We start from the raw sequence: 17,449 nt of genomic DNA, 5'->3' as shown, positions 1-17,449 counted from the left end.
TCAAGGCCAGTAATTGAAATTTTGCTTTGCTCCATTTTTGTTATCACATAGGAACAGTTTTCTGTCCTAGTGATGCAGGATGTGGATACTCAGGGTGGAGTTTATGTCTTTGCTTGTGTGGGTGCCAGCAGCACCTGTGGAACAGTTCCAACATGGCCCAACAGAGATCCAGATTCCCAGGCTGACTAAAAAGCTTCCTTCACCATTTTTTGGTTTTCATACAAAAAACCCAAAAAACTTCAACTGGAGCTCAGAGTTATGCAGTGAAATCTCTATCCCTTGCAGGTGTGGCAGTCACTGTAAATACATGTTGGGCTCACAGAAGTGAGCAATTGTAGAGCTACCACTGCTAGCTGTCACCTTTGAATGCCTCCTTTCTACACATCCCTCATGTGCAAAAAGCTTTTTGGTCTGTCACTGGGTGGCAAAACACCAGAAGGGTTGAACTGAAGTGGAATGCAGAGGGGCTTCCCCAGCAAATCCTTATTTTGTTTCCTGACACCCTTTCTCTAGCACTTAATGCATGAAAATGGACTGTGTTGTGTTCTTCTGCTCTGCATGGGCTTGTCTGAGGGATTAAATATGCAGAGAACCACCAGGCTGAGCAGCCTGATGTCTTCTTCAGTTTCTGTTTGAGATATTATGGAAGACAGTTCAAAAGACCAGCAGATCTTGATAGCTACCCCATCAGCAAAGGATGACTGTATTATCAAAAATACTAAAATTAAAAAAAAAAAAAAAGGTGGTTATTTTCTGTGCCATTTACAGCCTCCCATGAGTAACAGCCAGACACTCCCACTCATACAACACTCTAATATTTCATCGATCAAGGACATAACCCTGGTTATTTACAGATTGTAATGACAGTGCCCCTACTTGGATGTCACCATAAATAAACAGGTAAAACTGCTGAGTTTCAAGAAACTCAGCTTAATTGCCTGGAAGATGTTATTATTTTAATAAAAAAGAATGACATGTTTAACGATTAAATTTATATCAAGTGTGCAAGCAGGCTCCACTCAAGGAGAAGTATACCAACCTTTCCACACACCTTGTGCTGTCAAAAAACAGCTCCTTACTTCTCATGAAAAAGTCTTTATTCAAATGACACAGAAAACTCTGCTCACATGCTGCCTGAAAGCAAAGATTTTGGCTGTGATGGATTTCAGTAAACTACAGGCTCGCTAGTTCTCAAACACAACAGCTCCTATCAGATAACCTGTGTTTTGTAAACTGTAGGAGCTTTTGAAGGGATCCAGCTCCTCAACAGCATCAGTCCTGCCTTGTATTAAAATACAAGTCCTCCGGGCTTCACCCGGGTGCCCAGCCTGTCCGGGGGGAAACCCTCAGAGGACTGGTCCGCGGGGAGGATGTGGCGGGACCCGGATAGCTCCACCGTAAGGACGAGAGGGCTCCGAAGTGGCTTTATTCCTAGAGGCTTTATTTCAGGAGCGTAACACGAACTGTCCAGAAGGGAGTGAACTTCGGAAGCCCCGAGGAAAGGCGGGGCTGGGTATTAAGGGCAAAGGAGTTGGAGTGGTTAGGGTACAGAACAGCCAACGGGCAACGGGTAAAGGGGGGAGACAGAGTGGGGTGACGTACAGAGAACTAATCGGGGTACAGAGGAGGAGTGGTATTCTAACAGGAGCCAATGGGGATAACAGAATAACTGAACTTTCTGGAACTGGGGAGTATGCTAAACATTGATGGACAGCTCTTCTGGGGTGGAGAGCAGCAGCTGGTTGGCAACCTTTTCTAAACTGTTGCTGCCTCCCAAGGGAGAGCAGGAACCCCTCCCACACTGAGGGAGCACTCCGTCCCTTCTGCCGGGTCACTGGGGAATAAGGCAAACTAGACTGGCCCCAGCACGGCCCCCTGAGCTCGCAGCTATCTGAGTTTGGAGCTCCACTGTCCACTTCTCTACGCCGCTGTCCCTGAGCTGCCCCACGACCGTGATATGGGAGGCCGGGACAAAGCCTCGCTGAAGTCCCGGCTTACAACAGCCACTGCTCTCCCCTCACAAACCCAGCCAGCCAGTGCAGCAGAGGTGGCTGTGAGATTGGCCAAGCATGGTTTTCTGTCGCTGCAGAGATGGACCCAAGGCATACACATACACCTGTGCAGTGACAACAATGGCTTCTTCTTTATTACAAATTGTTCTCAAGATTTATACCCCTAAAAAAGTCTGATCCTAAGGCACTAGTTACATCCAAACAGCTCATTCTATGCAATGGACAAAGCAATAGCTTATTGTATTTTATTGGTACAAAGCATTTAACGTCCATAATTCACTGGCAAGAGTTTACCACAAATTATTAAGGCACGTACGCTGCTGACTAAGGCACGTATCCTCTAACTACCAGTAACTCTGATGTGTTTTTCAGTTTTCATGCTAACGGCCTTGCTTTCTTCCTTGCCATGGATAAACTCGTATTTTATTCATTTCTTCTTCTGCAAACTCAGTCGTTTGCCCTGCAGGACAGCTGCTAAGCCCATCCAGAGTTTTCCCTTCCTGTTATTCCACACTCTTAGAGATGACATCCAGGAGGAGATATTCTGTCACCTTTCTGGGGATGGAGCTGAGGCTGATGGGCCTGCAGTTTCCTGGCTGCTTCTTAGTGCCCTTTAGGAAGACTGGCAAGATGCTGGCTTTCCTCCACTGCTCACGCCTCTCTCTGAGGGTATCACCATCCCTGACCTGCTGGCAGAGCGCCCTGTGCCAGAGGCAGGAGCAGAGATTTCCCTTGGCCCCAAAAGGGAACGCTGGGCTCAGGCCGTGTGTCAGTGCGACCTGACAACGGGAGGAGAAGGCTGGGCCGGACGCTGCTGCCCCGGGACCAGAGGTACCCCACACCTCGGGAGCTGGGCCTGTGCTGCAAACTCCCCACACTCTTCTTTCTCCCACAGAGAGAGGACCAGCACCTGGAGGAGGCCATGGGTGCTCCGGCTCAGGGAGTCACCACTGACAGCTGCCATGTCTCACAGCAAGCAGGAGGGCCCTGGTGCCAGGGAGCCAGGTGAGGGCAAAGCCGCCCTCCCACGGCCTGGCCCAGGGGCTCTTGTGGCAGGCGATGTGGGGCCCAGGGCAGAGGCAGGGGGAGGCAGGAGCTGCTCAGCCATGCCGTGGCTGGGAGCCTCCTTCCTCCCCAAGTGGGGCCCAGCTGGGCCAGGGCCGGCTCCTGGGACACCCGTGCCCGCAATGGCCCCTGCTCTCCAAGGCCTCCAGCCCTGCCCATCAGCCAGGCAGGCAGGCAGGGACAGAGCAGCCCTTGGGGCTGATGCTGCTGCAGGCAAAGAGCCCCGCAGAGGTGCCCATGCCCGCTGCCATTGGCTCTGTGCCCTGCAGCCTGCAGGCTGTGTCGCTGTGCAGAGGCTGACCCCTGTGCTTCCCCAGGCCCTGGCAACAGCTCCCGTGCTGCCCAGGGCACCCACGGGCGCTGCTGGGGCCTCACACCAACCAGAACCAGCTGGGGTGTGACAGCTCTGCTGCTCTGGTCACGGCTCTCGGGCAAAGCCCTCGCGTGTCCCTGGGCTGGGGGCAGTGCCCAGGTCGGGCTTGGCAGAGCCCGTCTGCTCCTGGAGGGCTGGGGGCACTGCTCTGCTCCGGCCCGGCCGGGTCTGGGGCGCCTTTGGCATTCCTGCTTGCCCTTCCAGCCGCCAGGGATGAGCCGGAGCTCAATGGCCCCAGCCTGGCCGGACAGTCAGGACTGGAGCCTTCCTGTGGCTCCCCAGCACCCAAGACCATCAGCCCCAGCTCGGAAACACTGCCTAACAGGGTTTGCCAATCTTTTTTCCTGTTAGACCCTTGAAGGCATTTTGAAAGTAACATTGCTTGGCAACTTCTTCAAGGAACAAAAGTGACACGCTTCTAATCAGTAAAAGGTTTATTGGTTTCTTTGTACTTTCTATCTGGTATCCTTATGCTTCCTTCAGCATTCCGGAAAATAATGAAAATCTAACAAATTCTTCGGAGAAGGTTCTGAATCCACTGTTAGGAGAAGTCTCTAAATTCACTCTTTCTCTTAAATACATTCTTGACATATAGTTAAGTAGCTGCTCCTGTAACAGACAAAGATCTAGTGATTTCCCTGACTGGACAACACAACATGATGTTATACACACCGGTACACTAAAACACTTTTGTTCCCGGGGAATTACAAAGTTGCAGGCTCTTCTCGAGGCCCTAAATTAATTCTGCACGCCCATTCATACCTCCATTTCCTCCCCGTGCTCAGCTTTCACCTAGAGTTCCCAGGGAACAGATCTTACATACTCACCTCAAGCAATAATCTACATCTGTCTTCCCAACTCTCTTTCTCTTCACTGAGCTCTGCTGATCTACAAAATAACTTTGGGCCCTCTGCACAAAACAAAGAACCAATTAATAGGCTTAAACACTTTGGATTGTGCTGCTGCTTCTAACAATGATGGACAACACAGCAATAATGTTCTTCAGAAGTCAATTCTTCCCATCCTTCCTGTTCGCTTGCCCCCCACCAGACGTTGGCTCCAACAGAAATGTTCCCTACTGCAGCCTGGTGTACGAAGAACCATGAAAGGCAGCAGCAGTTTTCCTCAACGTGCTGCAATCTAAATTGCACTGAAATAGCAGCTGTTTCATTAGGAGCTCAGCACCAGGATCACACTTCTTCCCCCAGAATTGAGGCCTGCTAAGGACTGAGCTCTCCATTTTAACACACTCTGTAAATCAGACAGGCTGGAAGATTGCTGGGCACTAACTCTGTGAACACAGCAATACGTTTCAGCAGCGTCATCGAATCAGTCTTGAGAAACGCACATCATTTAAGCCTGTCTGAAGATTCCATTCTACAAAACATATAACAAGCAATCGTTTTGCTGGCCTTTGCAATTTTGGGGGACTCTGTATGTTTCCTTTGGTTGTTGTTTTCTTTGTTTCTAAATACAAAATGCACTGGATTCAGAAGAGAAAACCCCAGACTCATTAGGACGAAGAACCACAGGGACATATGTGGCTGACAAGAACATTCAACATTCCTAATGGTAAGCCCAGAAAGACAGGAAAAAGTTAAAGATGATATAAATACCTGAAAGGATCCAAAATATCTAGGTAAACTGTCAAGTGGCTAATGTTTTGGTAAGCTCTAAAAGTCCAGATTCCTATTAGGCAATTACCTGAAAGAAAAGAAAGCCAGAAATCTTCTTGGCCTTTATTTTACCAGGACTTTCTTACAGGATTCTACCACAACTTTGACCACAAGTAAGGATGCCGAATTTTGACTAGAAAACATTCATAAGCAGGCAGCATTTTTTCCTCCTCACAGAATTCCAGAAACAGTTTTTAAAAAAATACAAAAGGGGGTAAAGAAATTCTGTCGTACCTCTTGGGCATTCATCATCATCTTTGGAGAAAAAGAAAACTCCAGCACTCCCTGTGCGTGGTAAAGAAAGAAACCTAGACAAGTACAAAGGGATTTTAGCATCCTAAATTGTACTATCAAATCCCACAAAGACAAGTTAAAACTGTAGTGCTTCAGAGAAAGCATTGGTATACATTGAAAAGCTTTATTCCCCAGTAACCAAATAGAGCCTTCTATTAAAAAAATAAACCACTTCTTAAAAGAAAACTGACTGTGTCTTTGGCTTTTGGAGTTGTTTAAACCAAAATGACCCAGTTAATTTCTTGTGCTCAACGTCTCTCTCTTCATATTCAACTTCACATCACGTGGGCTGCTGGGCATTTTGACTCTGGGCAGCACAAATGGTTTTCCAAGATGACTTTCATTGCTCAGAGGTGTGCAATGTCAGTTTCCCATTTCCTGAGCGCTGCTATTAATATTCCCACACCATCCAACTACTACAGCCAAGTAGACAACAAATAGAAACGGAACTTGCATTTCTTGGTCCTTTTCAATTTCTCACGTCTCAGGCTCATCAGCACCCTCAGAACGGCTGTCTTGGAAACGTGAAGCCTTCTGCCATGTGACTTTTACCGGCTTTATTGTTCCAAGTCCGCAAGGCTCTGCAATAACAGCACCAAAAAAGAAACAAAGCCGCCAAAACCAGATTATTCCTCCACTTGTCAGGAAAAGTTCCTCCTTTCAAGACAAATATTTACAGTGGAGAAGACAGATTTAGGAAGGACAGAATCTGCTCCTGCCTGATTTTCTGAGCTACATCTCTGCTCCAGGATTTTCCAGTTTGTTCCAGGGATCTCTTCTGTATTCATAAGCATTTATCATTGCATTCAGAAGACACTGAATTCCTTCTGAATTCAGCACAAGTGTGGGAGGCTGGTTGCTTTGTCTTGTTGCATTGGTTTCTTTTTTTTAATATTTGGCATAACTTCACACAGTTTCTCTTCTCTCCTTCAGGACTGTGACTCGATTTAATGTTGTTTCATCTTCTTTTCACAAGGCCTCATTTTATCTACGGTAAGAACACCCCAGTGATCATGTGTCATTCCGTTTCCTTTTTCTAAAGGTCCAAGAATACAATTCAGTAACAAACAGAATGTTCAACTCCAGGATTTAGCTCCTCCCTCTACATTAACACAAATTTCCTCTAAAATCTTGTTGGGTTCTATGAAACTTGGTAAGACTGGTGTGTCACCTTTCTCCCTGTTTGAGAAATTCAGGGCATGACAACAAGCTTTTTCACCACTCAGCAAAAACCGCAATGCCTTCTCAAAGCATGCCTTTCAGAATGCCTGAGATGCAAGCATGAGTTACCTCTCATTAATCCACCACAGCCTCGGCAAGCAGAAATTAAGATCAAAATGCTTCTGCCTAATTACTGACTTCTGCTGCTGAAAACCCCCTGCATCCTGATGACCTTTACACCATATTGCCCTACAGTGCCTGCCAGAAGCTCTTCCCTAGAAATGGCACCGTTAGAAGGGTTCTGCTATTACCTTCTTTGATGCACAAGTCCTCTGTGTCTCCAAAGAAGGAAAGCTTGAAAGCACTCGGCTCCTGAGCTGTGTCGTTCTCAAGCAAAGGTCCCAAATGGTCATCTGGGGCAGAGTCCTGCACGTCCTCTTTGTCCCAGGGTATTTCCACAGTCTTTTCTGGTTTGTTCTTTCAAGGTCCAAGCAAGTTTTTTAAATCAGCAGCAATACAGCAATCGATTTCTTCAGGCATTTGAGGCAGTGTGTCACTCTCTTCTCTCTTCTTCCTTTTGGCTTTACTGAAATGAGATTGTTCAAGGATAGCAACACAGCACACGTCCTTTTCAAAGACAGCTTCCCTGAGAGCCACCTGGCTCTGAATGTCTCCCTAACCGTATCCAAGCCCATCAAGGAGTGGTTCCTTTTCAAGGGTAAGCAGTGGGGAAACATCTGAGGTTGGAGTCGAAGGGCAAGAACAAGAGTCCTTTTTCATTTGCTACATCCTTAAGAGACTTTTCACTCAATACATGGCAAGACAGAAATCAAGGTATTTAGCATAAGACCACTTTCCTGCCAGTAGAAATGCCAAGAGCTAATATGGTTTTCTCACAGACCTGCAAATCTCAAGGTCCCTGCACTGACCGCTCTTACCTTCACTTCCGGCGGCGAACAGATGGAAAGAAAGAAAAGATGACACTACGTGCTGCTGTTGTAGGTCCCAGTTGAGGCCCGATGTCGCAGGCAGGAGCGGTTGCTCCTGCGGGACACCCCTGACGGTGCCCCACTGTGCCTGGGCCTCTGAGCCCTTGCTGCTGTCCTGCTGCTCCTGTCCTGGCGACTCCTGGACAGGACAGGTTGATTCGAGGCCTGGCGCTGCAGGCGGGAGCGGCTGCGTCTGGGGGATGTCCCTGACGATGTCTCCCTTCGCCTGGGCCTCTCAGCGCTTGATGTTGTCCTGTGGCACCTGTCACGGCGACTCCTGGACCGGACAGGCGGACGCTGGGCCTGACCTTGCTGGCGGGAGCGGCTGCGTCTGGGGGATGTCCCTGACGACGTCTCCCTTGGCCTGGGCCTCTCAGTCCTTGGTCTTGTCCGGCTGCTCCTGTCACAGGGACTCCTGGACCGGACAGGCGGACTCTGGGCCTGACCTTGCTGGCAGGCGCGGCTGCGTCTGGGGGATGCCCGTGAAGGTGTCTCCCTTGGCCTGGGCCTCTCAGTCCTTGTGGTTGTCCTCCTGCTCCTGTCACAGGGACTCCTCGATCGGACAGGTCCATCTGGGGCCCGACCTTGCTGGCGAGAGCGGGTTGGCCTGCAGCCGGGCCCAGCACGTCTGGAATGGACCCTGTCCTCAGGGTCAGACGAGGTGCTGTACGTTGAGCTTGATGTGCTGGGGTTGCTGGTGTCCAGTGAAGAAGACAGCAGAGACTGCAGCCATACTGTGTGCTGGTGGCTGCTGCTGGGCTCCGCAGATGGAGACTGGGGATCCAGCCCCGATGGCACCAGGGTGCTGGAGCTGGGGCTGATGGCCTCAGGTGCTGAGGAGCCATGAGCAGGCTCCAGTCCTGACTGTCTGGTCAGGCTGGGGCCACTGAGCTCTAACTCAACCCTGGAAGCTGTAAGGCCAAGCAGGAATGTGAAAGACCACTCAGGCCCGAGGCAAGCCAGGCCAGAGCAGAACCCCCAGCCCTTCAGGAGCAGACGGGCTCTGCCAAGCCCAGCCTGGGCACTGTCCCCAGCCCAGGGGCACCGGCTTCTTTGCCTCCTACCCGTTCCGAGACCAGCACAGCTGTCACACTCCCAGCTCTCTACGCGGTTTCTCAGGCCAGAGCAGCGCCTGTGGGTGCCCTCAGCAGCGCAGGAGGAGCACAGGAGCAGTTCCCAGGGCCTGGGGAGGCAAACGGACTCGTGGACAACGTGTCCACAGCACAGGATTGTCCAGACAAATTCTTCTGTTTCTTTCCCCTGTGAGCCCTTGAAGTGACACACGTATCCTGCAGAGCCTCAGGTGCAGCTCCCCAGCTTACCCCTCTTCCTCTGCGTCCTCCCTGCCTCCCGGGTAAAGGCAATCCCTGGCAGTGCACCTGCTGTGCCTCTCTCCTAGATCCGCAAAGGCATAGTTGTCCTCCCATGCTGGGTCTCTGATGGAGAAAGGAAAAGCTGATGAGTTTCTGATGTCCTGCCCTCATGGAGGTACAGGTTGTCCCCGCTCTTTCTCCAGCGCTTTTCCAAGTCCTGCGTGAAGCTGAAGCCCAGACTCACAGGGCACATAGCACAGCACTTGCACCTCCTGTCCTGTGAGCCAGGCAGAAGGACACCAACCTGAAGGGAATTCGGATCCCCATGGTGAACATTTCAAGTGTGAATGCCGCCTTGTCTCTGCACAGGGGGCACTGGAAGGCTAAAGCACCAGCGCACATGGCCTGTCCCTGCAGGGCAAACAGAAGCAGGGTGAGCAAGGCCCTGGTGCTGCTGAGCACCTGCTGTGCCCCGGGGCAGAGGGGATGGCTCCTACCTGGATGCAGTCCCTGTGGAACCAGGCCCTTTTGCACGCTGGGCACACCAAGGTTCTGAAGGTCTTTCTATCCTCCACAGGCTCCATGCAGATGAGGCAATCGGTGCCCGGCTCTGGAGTCGCCTCCACGTCCTGCTCTGGACTGTGCTCAGGGCAGAAGGAGCTGGAGGAAAATGGATGGGCAAAGTGAGAAATGTTGGATCTTCTCCCAGGGGCGACCAGGAGTGGGGAGGAGGTACCTGTAATCTGGAATATACTGTGTGACACAGCCGCCCTCCTTGGCACAGGGCAGGTGGAACCATCTGTCACAGTCCTCCTTGCAACACATGATGGTTGCCCCGCTCTGGCCACAGACGCAGCAGTGCTGGAAAGAGCCAAGCAGCCCCATCAGCAGCAGCCTCGGGGCCTCCCCAGGCAGCCCCACGGCTCCAGGCAGGGCGTAGGATGTGGCCACTGCTGGGTCTCAGCCCACAGAGCCGTCTGGCGGAGGAGGCTCCTGTGCCAAAGCCTCTGTGCAGCTGCTGGGAGCCAGACTTTGTCCCACAGCCGGCCGGAAGGGCAGGCCTTTCATTCCAAGTGTCTGGGCTCAGCTCTGGCAAACCTGGCCTGGCACAAATCTCCCTGCTCTTGTCAGGCTCTCACCTTTTGTGCCGCCTGCCGAACTGCAAATTGGATATCTCTAGGAAAAAATCCCACGAATCCAAGAAAATCGTCGTCTTGACGAAAAAGTAGAGTGGCAAAGAACTGCAGCAAAGGGGATGAGCAGATGAGGAGAGAGAGGCAGGAACTGCCCATTGCAATGGTGGAGGGAGCGCCCGGAGCCACTCACCAGGCAGAACTCATGGGCACAGACCCCGCAGTCCTCCAGTTTGTCACCGCAGATGTCCCGGTCAGCCTCTGCACGGCGACACAGCATGCAGGCTGCAGGGCACAGAGCCAATGGCAGCGGGCATGAGCACCTCTGCGGGGCTCTTTGCCTGCAGCAGCATCGGCCCCAAGGGCTGCTCTGTCCCTGCCTGCCTGCCTGGCTGATGGGCAGGGCTGGAGGCCTTGGAGAGCAGGGGCCATTGTGGGCACGGGTGTCCCAGGAGCTGCCCCTGGCCCAGCTGGGCCCCACTTGGGGAGGAAGGAGGCTCCCAGCCACGGCATGGCTGAGCAGCTCCTGCCTCCCCCTGCCTCTGCCCTGGGCCCCACATCGCCTGCCACAAGAGCCCCTGGGCCAGGCTGTGGGAGGGCGGCTTTGCCCTCACCTGGCTCCCTGTCACCAGGGCCCTCCTGCTTGCTGTGAGACATGGCAGCTGTCAGTGGTGAGTCCCTGTCCTGAAACGCCACCGTCTCCTCCAGGTGCTGGTCCTCTCTCTGTGGGAGAGAGAAGAGTGTGGGGAGTTTGCAGCACAGGCCCAGAGCCACGAGGGCACCAGTCCCTGGTCAGCCCTGCGTGAGCCCTGCTCCTGTCCGCCTTCTTCTCCCGTCGTCACGTCGAGGAACACCGCAGTCTGCTCTGGCTGTTCCTCCGCTGATTCTGGGCAGGGAGAGGCAGGTGAGCCTGCAGCACAGGCCCAGATCCCGAGGTGTGGGGTCCCTCTGGTCCCTGGGCAGCAGCGTCCGGCCCTGCCTTCTCCTCCCGTTGCCAGGTCGCACTGACACACGGCCTGAGCCCAGCGTTCCCTTTTGGGGCCTTGGTCGTCGCACGGGTCACAATGGCCACTCTGACATCAGCATCGTGCAGCCAAAATCGGGGCAGCCACAGCCTCAGGTCCCTGGCAACCACTCGAGGCGGCCCCCTTGGGAACCCAGGTTCTCAGATGGGTGCAAAGGTTTGGTCAGCAGGGAACCAGGCAGGGACTCCTGCAGCGAGTGCAGGGTCAAATGCCAGGCCCCGAGGCAACCATCGGGCACTGCTCTGCTGCTGCTCCTGGGGCTGCTCCTGCAACTTTCACACAGACACAGAGCTGCCTGCTCTGTCTCAACCCTGTTCAGCACTGGACAGCAGGACACAGTAAAATGTTGTCTTGGCTATATGATCGAATTATTTATAGTGGAAGAGAGACAGTCCGGGACCTGAGATGTTAGAAGAAGAAATTTTTAGGTGGGAGGAGATGATGGAGTGGCTTTTGGCTGGACTTTTCTTGTTGGCCATGGACTGAACCAGATTCTTCTGCAATTGAGACTGCATTTTAGGGGGATGCAGTGGTGACCCAAAGAGACCTGCTTCAGCAACCACCAGCACAGGAATGGCAAGAACAGAGAAAAGCTGAGGAGGGAATGATGCCCTCTGTCTTCAGGAAGAAGATGATCTCTGTTCTTGGACCTTTGGCCCCAGGGGAAAATGGGGGGGACTGTAGTCCCAAGATGAGAAGCTGAACTGTTGTCTCTTTTAGTCCGTAGCAAAGCATCCTTAAAAAAACCCTATAAGCAGTCTATCCATGCACAGTAATAAAAGCACTGTAACATAGAAAAAGAAAGTGTCATACTAACAAATTTTCTCTGGGCAGTTACCATGTATAACATGGAAACACAGGAAGTAACAACTGTCTTTCCTGGGGGATCTATAGTACAAAAGAGACTCTTCTCTCCCTTGATAAACTAAATATTGATTATCTAAAGGGTAACAACTTAATCAAGAATCCCAAGTGATGTCTCACTGTAGTTATTTTAAAAATTAAGTGAAAAGAAAAGTGGTTTAGAAAGTCTTCATCCTGGATTGAGTGTGTACATCTTATACAGTAATCATAGTTTAATAAAGTTTTTTTTTTTTTTTTCATTTGTTATTAAACTTGGACCTGCTCTGCTCTGTTCCTATTAACATCTCACAACATTTCTGTTGGGAAGGTGTATTTTCATAAAAGCACTAGCATTGCGCCAGTGTCAAACCATAACACACACAAAAAAAAAAAAAACCCCAAACCCTGCTGCAAACATTGAATTGACACAAAAAGCATATTCCTCTTCAGAAACACAGGCTAACACTTTGGACCAATGTTTTTTCCTATTAGATCTTTGAAAGGATTTCCAAAGTAACATTGGCAACTTCTTCAAGGAACAAACAGGAAATGCTTCTGACCTGGAAAAGTAGATTTATTGATTTGCTTTCACTTTCCTTTTGGAATCCTTACGCTTTGCCTGGAATTCCAGAAAATCATGAAAATCCAACATAATATTAGAGGAAGTTTCTGAATTCAGAGTTTTTCTCAAGGACTTTCTTTACATACGTACAAGGAAGTGTGCCTGTAACATACAGAGATGCAGTGGTTTCCCTGACTGGCCATCACAAGATGACGTTATACACTCCTCTATACTAAAAAACTTCTGTTGCCTGGGAATTACAAAGCTTCAAGCACTTCTAGAGGCTTTCCCCTGTGCAACTTCACTAGGTCCCTCTCTGCTCAACTCTCAAGCCTGTCCAGGTCCTCAGTGAAAGGCAGCACAGCCGTGTGGTTCATCAGCCCCTGCTCCCGCTTCTGTCCCATCAGCAAACGTGCTGAGGTGTATTAAAATACAAGTCCTCCGGGCTTCACCCGGGTGCCCAGCCTGTCCGGGGGGAAACCCTCAGAGGACTGGTCCACGGGGAGGATGTGGCGGGACCCGGATAGCTCCACCGTAAGGACGAGAGGGCTCCGAAGTGGCTTTATTCCTAGAGGCTTTATTTCAGGAGCGTAACATGAACTCTCCAGAAGGGAGCGAACTTCGGAAGCCCCGAGGAAAGGCGGGGCTGGGTATTAAGGGCAAAGGAGTAGGAGTGGTTAGGGTACAGAACAGCCAACGGGCAACGGGTAAAGGGGGGAGACAGAGTGGGGTGACATACAGAGAACTAATCGGGGTACAGAGGAGGAGTGGTATTCTAACAGGAGCCAATGGGGATAACAGAATAACTGAACTTTCTGGAACTGGGGAGTATGCTAAACATTGATGGACAGCTCTTCTGGGGTGGAGAGCAGCAGCTGATTGGCAACCTTTTCTAAACTGTTGCTGCCTCCCAAGGGAGAGCAGGAACCCCTCCCACACTGCCTGGTAAAGCCATGCCTGGATCTCTTCTCTTTTACCTTTTTGTTGAGGAATACACCAGGTCAAGTTGCAGATTGAGCTCTGGCAAGAGGGGCCCTGCAGAATGAAGTCTCTGGTGCTGAGCACCCCATACCCACATTAGAGGGGGTGTAAGGGGCTTCATTCCTGAGCAGTCCTTGCATGGATTTCCCTTCAGAAGCTGCATACTGCTGCACATCTGGAAAGCATCTTCCAGTTTAGTTTCAGCCAAAAAGAAATCCAATTTTTGTGCTTCAAGACTGCTACGGAACTTCAGCCAAAGCATGGTAAGTAGGAAAAAAATCAGATTATGTGCTTCAAAAGAACAGCCTTATCCAAAACAAAAAAGCTAAAGAATATGCATAGAAGGAGTCAGGATCAAAATGTCAATGACAGCCTTGACTATAATGCCAGAAAGCTGGTGTCCATCAAAGGCAAAAAGGAGCCCCTCCACAAGAAGATCAAGTAAAAAATCTCACTTCTTCCTATCTTGGTGATGGACTTGTTATACATTGTCCTGCATATGCTTCACATTACATCAACATCTGTCCCTGTCACCTTTCAAACTGCCAACATGCAGAGCCAGTCTCAGACAGCACAGCTTGGATTTGCATGTTCCAGCTCAAGTTAGCTAACAATGAGATGCACAAGTCTGAGCCAGTCACCATCCTGGAACCCTTTATAGCCAACAAATAGTTTTCACAGTTAGAGGACGTAACTTCTCTGATCTTTCTTCAGTGTTTGGTTTGCTATGAGAGAAAACCACAGAGAAATAGTTCACTCTGTTGGCTATGGAAATTATCCCAGCCTGTTTCAGAATCACACCGGTAGTGGCTGAACATCCAGGTAAGGAATGCTGCTTTTCCAAGTATCTCTTTCTGTTTTTTGCAAAAGGTATTGTTTTCATGGAGTACATATATTCATTAATTAACAAGGGCATCATAGCTTTTGTGCCAAAATGCAGTGTGGATCTCCATGTAAAATCAAGTTCTGTTCAAGGGCCAAATAGCAGCAACTGGCAGAGACAAAAACCTGTCTTAAGTCTCCCAAAACACCTTCTGACCTTCCTGCACAGAATGCTAGAAGAATAAACACAATGAAACAAACAAATTCACTATGAAATTCCCTCTACCCAAGGTTTTCCTGATTTGTCTTCTGACCGCCATCCATTATGCTTAAACAAGCTCGTAACTTCTTTATGTTCAAACATAAAAGTTTTTTGTAGCTCCCATTACTTTCCTACACACTGGTGTCCTTCCTTTTTAATACTTGAAAGCATTCAGAAAATATACTTTTCTTCCTTTAACAAGGCTTCTCATGCACATGTGTTCCTGTAAACAGCTTTATTTCTCACAAAAATATCTAAAAAGTACTTGAAATTAGCTTCCTAATTTTTAAGCATGGGCTGGCATCCAAAATTTAGCAGAATTCTAGTTAAAATAAGATAAATTCCTCAGAGGCTTTTTATTTCTGTCTAATCTTCAGGACAAGACAAGATTTGGAGCAATCTTTTGATTAAAGAGAGGCTTTCATTTCTGACTCAGCTTTCTTAAGAGGATTTGCTAACACATAGTGACCCTGTTTCTTCCTTGCAGGGTACACTCCAATTTCTCCCTAGCACACAGGGTGAGTTATTAAACCTCTGTGCCTTGCCATGCTGTAAACTTCAGACATCAAAACCAAAGCATGCCAGGCTTGCAGTCAGGCACTCAAGGGACAGGCTCCAAAAATTCCCTGAGCAGATGTTTTTTTGGTGTGGGATTTTGTAACAGAAACCATCTGTTTTTTTTTTTTTAACCAATAAAAAGAAAGTCATGCCTCAAAATGATCTGAATAACTCATCACAAATGCAGAATCTTCAAAAGGCACTCATGGATGGGGCAGGTTTCTCATGCCCATTCTGCTAATTATCAACCAGCAGAACTCAGTCCTCCACATCTGCTAAAAATGTAATTCTTGAAAGGCTCAGCTTCAGTTCTGGACACCTGTTTTCCCAGCTTACCACTTTCCTGCCTGTAAACCCAGATGTCCTGTGCCACTGAGAGTTCTTATTACCTTAGCAGGTGATACATGCTCTGCTGTGAAGCCTCCTTCAACACAGGCAAGCTTAAGGGAGAACCTATCCCGAAACACAGTTTTCCCTGGGGAGCAGAAGGTCATCTGTTTATCCCTCTCTCCAGACATGATTTTAAGGCTGGAATGTGAGTTTAAAGCATGTGATAGATGTGTGCATGACACAGAGATAGACTAAAGGGGGAGTCAGGCATCAGTCCCACAACTTTTGTGTTTTGATGAACCAACTTCTGCTGCTGACATAGAGAAGCAGTCCTTTCCAGCACATCCTGCTCAGCCTGGAGTGTGAGACTGTGGGTGAGCTTATGAAATCCCACATGTGTTGTCTCCCAGCCACATCCCAACCCAGCTTCTGGCCGAGATCTAAGGCTGCATCAGTTCCCAGATTTGCTGCCAGAGGAAGGAAGCACACCTGAAGGACTCTGCCCACAGCCTACATGTCCCCTTCTACGTGCACGTGTTGTCTGAAGTTACACTGGCTTGCTGGGAAAGTACTTGAACATGGAATTAGTGCACATTGTGCATGGAGGTCACAAATGAGCTGTCTTCAATTTGCATGTGCATGATCTACTTCTATCCAAATCTCAGAGAATAATTTAAATAATACTTTGATACAATTTTAAATAATAGTTTGATACACCTAAGCCCAGTAAGACAAAGGAGAAAAAGGAGCTGAACCTCTGAAAGGAGTGGCAGACAGAAGAGTCCTTTCTTAAGAATTAGTCCCAAGCTGCATATGCAGGATAGTACTGCAAAAGCATAACCATATCATAATTAAAAATGCTTTTGACACTGTATCTATGAGTCTAACTCTGTATTTTAGCAGGCAAGGAAATCATAGGCTAGACACAGTGGATTGATGTCTCCCTAGATGCAGTTTACTGAGGTAGTTGCAGAGCTTGTGTGGCATCACTGAAGATATGAAGTCATGGACAAGCTCCCAGATGCCAAGGGCTTGAGGTGAGGTGACACCATACTGGAGACAGCTTTTCTTAGCACCACACATCACTGCTAGCAGGAGTTCTACTTCCTCTGCTCCCTTTCTTCAGGCAATGGGAAACCTCTGACTTCTTGTGCAGTTTGGACTTAGGTGGCTGAAAATGATGCAGCTGCAATTCTCAAAGGATTTTCTGAGGTGCAACAGAGATGCTTCTCAGCAGGAGCCTACCCCATGGGGTGCACACTGCTCCCTGCTGATGTCAACCACACCTCTGCACACAGAGCATGCAGGACAACTCCTGCCTGAAGTTCTGGTGCTGCTGACAGCTCTATTACATTTTTGTGGTTCCACCTTCTCTGCCCAGCTCATAGACACACACAGACTGTGCACCCCTGGAGCACTGGCATCTTCTACACCAACATCTCTAGGCAGGGAAATTGCTCAGGCCCAGCCATTAACCCTTCCTGCCCATTTGCAAAGTGGAAATACATGCCCCACACCTTCCCTGCTGTGCCCTGCTCTGGTTTGCATTCTGGGTGTCTGAGTGTCAGGGCTGTCCTCTTTGTGATGGAGTTAATAAATCAAAATCTTCACAAAGGGATCTTTTTGATCAATAAAGAAGAAGAAAAATATTTTAGAATCTCATGCTATTCACCTGTGGGATTGCTTTGGCACATACCAACCAGCAGATCCATAAGAAGGGGTGAAAGTACTTGCCCAGTGAGAGTCTCTGCCTTGGACAGTCCAGCACATGCAGGAAGCTCCACCATGCAGTATTCCTTTGTGATGCATCTCCATCCTGACACATTTTTGGTTTTTTTGGTTTTTTTTTTTTTGTTTGTTTGGTTTTTTTTTTTTTTTTGTTTTGTTTTGTTTTTTTTTTTTTGTGTGTGTTGAATGAATTCTTTTTTTTTTTTTCCTTCAGTGGAGGCACCGACCCAAAATCCCCAGTTCCAGGGCAGAAATAGCTGCTCACTTGGGTGGCAGCATAAGAGCAGCTCTTTACAGATGTTACCCTGGAATACCAAAGGTT

General features: G+C 49.2%; 1 protein-coding gene across 1 annotated transcript; it reads right to left on the bottom strand.

The window, feature by feature from the left end:
* Positions 1-3,866: 3,866 nt before the first annotated feature.
* Positions 3,867-10,838, bottom strand: LOC128809503 (PHD finger protein 7-like). The gene is made up of 16 exons (XM_053981541.1): positions 10,631-10,838; positions 10,210-10,301; positions 10,023-10,124; positions 9,620-9,744; positions 9,381-9,543; positions 9,188-9,294; positions 8,893-9,006; positions 8,635-8,753; positions 7,520-8,481; positions 6,893-7,167; positions 6,098-6,408; positions 5,871-6,001; positions 5,361-5,434; positions 5,067-5,154; positions 4,278-4,360; positions 3,867-4,059 (listed from the first exon to the last, which is right to left on the bottom strand). Exons 1-9 carry the CDS (start codon positions 10,671-10,673, stop codon positions 7,565-7,567), a joined length of 1,782 nt encoding a protein of 593 aa, XP_053837516.1. The 5' UTR covers positions 10,674-10,838; the 3' UTR covers positions 3,867-4,059; positions 4,278-4,360; positions 5,067-5,154; positions 5,361-5,434; positions 5,871-6,001; positions 6,098-6,408; positions 6,893-7,167; positions 7,520-7,564.
* Between the last annotated feature and the right edge of the window lie 6,611 nt (positions 10,839-17,449).

Source organism: Vidua macroura, chromosome 6 (genome assembly GCF_024509145.1).
Source record: "Vidua macroura isolate BioBank_ID:100142 chromosome 6, ASM2450914v1, whole genome shotgun sequence".
NCBI classification, from domain to species: Eukaryota; Metazoa; Chordata; class Aves; order Passeriformes; family Viduidae; genus Vidua; species Vidua macroura.
Note: the sequence above shows the minus strand (reverse complement) of the source record. Positions and strands in the feature narration are given on the sequence as shown.